The sequence below is a fragment of the Quercus suber genome, unplaced genomic scaffold (assembly GCF_002906115.3).
Source record: "Quercus suber isolate HL8 unplaced genomic scaffold, Cork oak 2.0 scaffold_202, whole genome shotgun sequence".
In the NCBI taxonomy this organism is placed as follows: domain Eukaryota; kingdom Viridiplantae; phylum Streptophyta; class Magnoliopsida; order Fagales; family Fagaceae; genus Quercus; species Quercus suber.
This window is the reverse complement of record NW_027069660.1, coordinates 626,817-630,308: the sequence shown is the minus strand read 5'-3', so window position 1 is coordinate 630,308 and position 3,492 is coordinate 626,817. Positions and strand designations below refer to the sequence as shown.

The 3,492-nt window shown below is 49.5% G+C and overlaps 1 protein-coding gene across 1 annotated transcript; it reads left to right on the top strand.

Moving 5' to 3' along the window:
• Positions 1 to 205: 205 nt before the first annotated feature.
• Positions 206 to 2,218, top strand: LOC136070009 (uncharacterized). Its single transcript, XM_065779228.1, has one exon. The coding sequence runs from the start codon at positions 206 to 208 to the stop codon at positions 2,216 to 2,218; it is 2,013 nt and encodes a 670-aa protein (XP_065635300.1).
• Positions 2,219 to 3,492: the final 1,274 nt, after the last annotated feature.

Below are 3,492 nucleotides of genomic sequence, written 5' to 3'. Positions count from 1 at the left end.
CGGGGCATGGAATGTGAAAAAAACTGATCGATAAATAATAAGAGAAGTGATAATCTTTTGCTGTGAATCCCTTGTCAACTCTAGTTCTTCAACCCATACTCTACAAATTAATTGTCTTTGGGTTTACATAGAGAAATTAGACCCTACAATTGGCGCCGTCTGTGGGGAGAGCTTGAGAGTAAGGGAAGAGTAGCAACGGTTGGTTATGGCTGGTCAAGGGCAGCAACCGGCAGAATCTGGGGCCTCCCAACATATTGACCCCTTTCTTAACCTGGAGCGAGGGCAGGACCGTGAAGGTAGTGTGCATACTACCCACACTGATCGAACCCAGCCTCGAGGCGGAAGTCGCGTTCCCCATGCAGAGAAAAACAGCATGCAAATAGAGATCGAAAGGTTGAAGAGGGAGTTACGCCATGAGAAGAGGAAACGCACTGCAACACTCCCCGTTGACGATTGGGACGATGTGCAGGATATTCCCTATGAACAGAATTCTCAAACTCCTATCAGCGAGACTTTCTCGTACGAAGCTGAGCGCCCTCGTGAGAAGCGATCTCGAGAAACACCATATGGAGGGGTGGGTAACGATGCCATGAGTAAGGCCCTGAGTCAGATTTCAAGGTCACCCTTCACCAGTAGGATCGAGGGAGCGGAGATGCCTCGGCGTTTCAACCAGCCAACTTTTACTATCTATAATGGCAGAACCGACCCTGTGGAACACGTTAGCCACTTTAACCAAAGAATGGCTGTCTATGCTAGGAATGAGGCTCTGATGTGCAAGGTATTCCCTTCCAGTTTGGGTCCTGTAGCCATGAGGTGGTTTGATAACCTGAGGGCCGACTCTATAGGTTCTTACCAAGAGCTTACTCAAGCTTTCGGATCGCGATTCGTTACCTGCCGAAGAGTGCCCGGGCCATTATCCTCTCTTCTGTCCTTAAGCATGCGTGAAGGTGAGACACTGAAGGCGTACTCGGATAGGTACTGGGAGATGTTTAACGAAATGGAGGGCAATTTCGACGCCATGGCCTTGGAGACGTTCAAGTTGGGTCTCCCCACTGATCATGGTTTAAGAACGTCCTTGTCCGGCAAGCCAGTTGTTAGCATGCGCCAGCTTATGGATCGCATTGAGAAGTATAAGAGGGTTGAAGAGGATAGGCAGCAGGAAAAGGGTAAAGATAAGGCTACCACCCAGGACAAGAAGGACTATAGGTCGGACCGCTATAATAACAATAAGCCGAGGAGGGATTTCGCTGGACACTCGGGTTCAGCAAATACCCAAGCAGTTAACACCGTGTTCAAGGAGCCCGTTCAGCAAGTCTTGGACAAGGTAAAGAATGAAGCATTTTTCAGATGGCCGAACAAAATGGTGGGGAATCCGGACAGGCGCAATCGTAATGTCTATTGTCAGTACCACCAGGATCACGGGCATACGACCGAAGACTGCAGAAGCTTATGGGACCATCTGGACCAACTGGTCGGTGAAGGTAGATTGAAGCATCTTTTGCATCGCTCCAGCGGAAGAGGAGGACAGCCGGTGTCGGATGCCGAGAAAAGGGATTCTGCAAAACCCCCTTTAGGTGTTATCAATGTTATTTTCGCGGCACCAGGAAGGACAGGATACCGACCATCAAAAGTCATGTCTGTGGCTCGGTTGCCGGTGGGAGATGCTGATGTGAGTCCGAGGAGCCCTGGGCATGCGGTGCCCCTCGTTCTAGGCTTTTCAGACGAGGATAAAGCTGGGACCATTCAACCGCATGAGGACGCCTTGGTGGTTACCCTCAGGATTGGGGGATATGATGTGAAGAGAGTGATGGTAGATCAGGGCAGCGCAGTGGAGATCATGTATCCTGATCTTTTCAGGGGATTGAATCTCGTACCCAGTGACTTGACTCCATACTGTTCTTCTTTAATCAGCTTTGAAGGAAGAATGGTTATGCCGAAGGGGCAAATAAGACTGCCAGTTCAAACGGGTTCGGAAATCGTTGAGGTGGATTTCGTCATGGTGGATGTTTACTCCCCATATACAGCAATTGTAGCCAGGCCCTGGTTGCACACGCTAGGGGCTGTATCCTCCACTTTGCACCAAAAGGTCAAGTACCCTTCCGAGGGGCGTATATGTGAGATCCGTGGAGATCAGTCCTCGGCTAGGCAGTGCTTGGTAGCAGCCATTCGGCACGGGTCCGAGGATGAATCTTCGGATATGGCAGTTAAAGACCTATAGCAGTTAAAGGGGCGGTTGTTGCCTGTCGGCGGGCAAGATGAAAGTGTAAAATGTGAGGATTTAACGCGGATCCTGGTTGGGGCTGATCCTGAGAGGTACTTTCAAGTTGGGTCCCAGATGCCTCAGCCAGAAAAGGAGGAGCTAGTGGAATTCCTTAAGAGGAATATTGACGTATTTGCTTGGAGTGCCTACGAAGCCCCGGGGGTAGATCCGGAGTTCATTTGTCATCATTTGAGGGTTAACCCTCTGAGTATGCCAAAGAAGCAACCTCCTCGGAGGCCATCTAGAGAGCACGTCGAAGCGGTCAGGGAAGAGGTGCGAAAGCTCAAGCAGGCTGGAGCTATAAAAGAGATCTTTTATCCCGAGTGGCTGGCGAACACGGTGGTGGTGAAGAAGAAAAGCGGAAAGTGGCGAGTCTGTGTAGACTTCACGGACCTAAACAAAGCCTGTCCTAAGGACCCTTTCCCAATGCCGAAGATTGATCAATTGGTAGATGCTACTGTCGGCCATCCTCGGATGAGCTTCTTAGACGCTTTTCAGGGATATCACCAGATCCCCCTTGCTCCAGAAGACCAGGAGAAAACCGCTTTTGTTACCCCCATTGGTAACTACCACTATAAAGTGATGCCTTTTGGCCTGAAAAACGCAGGTTCCACGTACCAGCGGATGATGACCAAGATGTTCGAATCACAATTAGGCAAGAGCATTGAGGTATATATAGATGACATGGTGGTTAAAAGTAAGCTTGTTTCTGAGCATTTGAAGGATCTCGACACGGTTTTCGAAGTTCTGAGGAAGCACAAGCTGCGCTTAAACGCGTCGAAATGCTCGTTTGGAGTGGGTTCCGGCAAATTCTTAGGCTACATGGTCACGCATAGGGGAGTCGAGGTCAATCCGGACCAGATAAAGGCTATCCAGAATCTACAGCCTCCTCGGAATCCGAAGGAAGTCCAAAAACTAACAGGAATGATGGCTGCTTTAAACCGATTTATATCCAGGTCTGCGGATCGATGCAAACCTTTCTTCTCGCTGACTAAAAAGTGGAAGGACTTTGAATGGAGTGAGGAATGCGTCTCGGCTTTCCAACAGCTTAAGGATTACTTATCTCGGCCGCCGATTATGTCCAGTCCTGAGCCGGACGAAGTTTTGTTTGCCTATATCGCAGTGGTCCCTCATGCTGTAAGTTTAGTACTGATAAGAGTTGATCAAGGTGTACAGAGGCCGGTCTACTGTGTAAGCAAGTCGTTGCATGAAGCTGAGATCAGATACCTGCC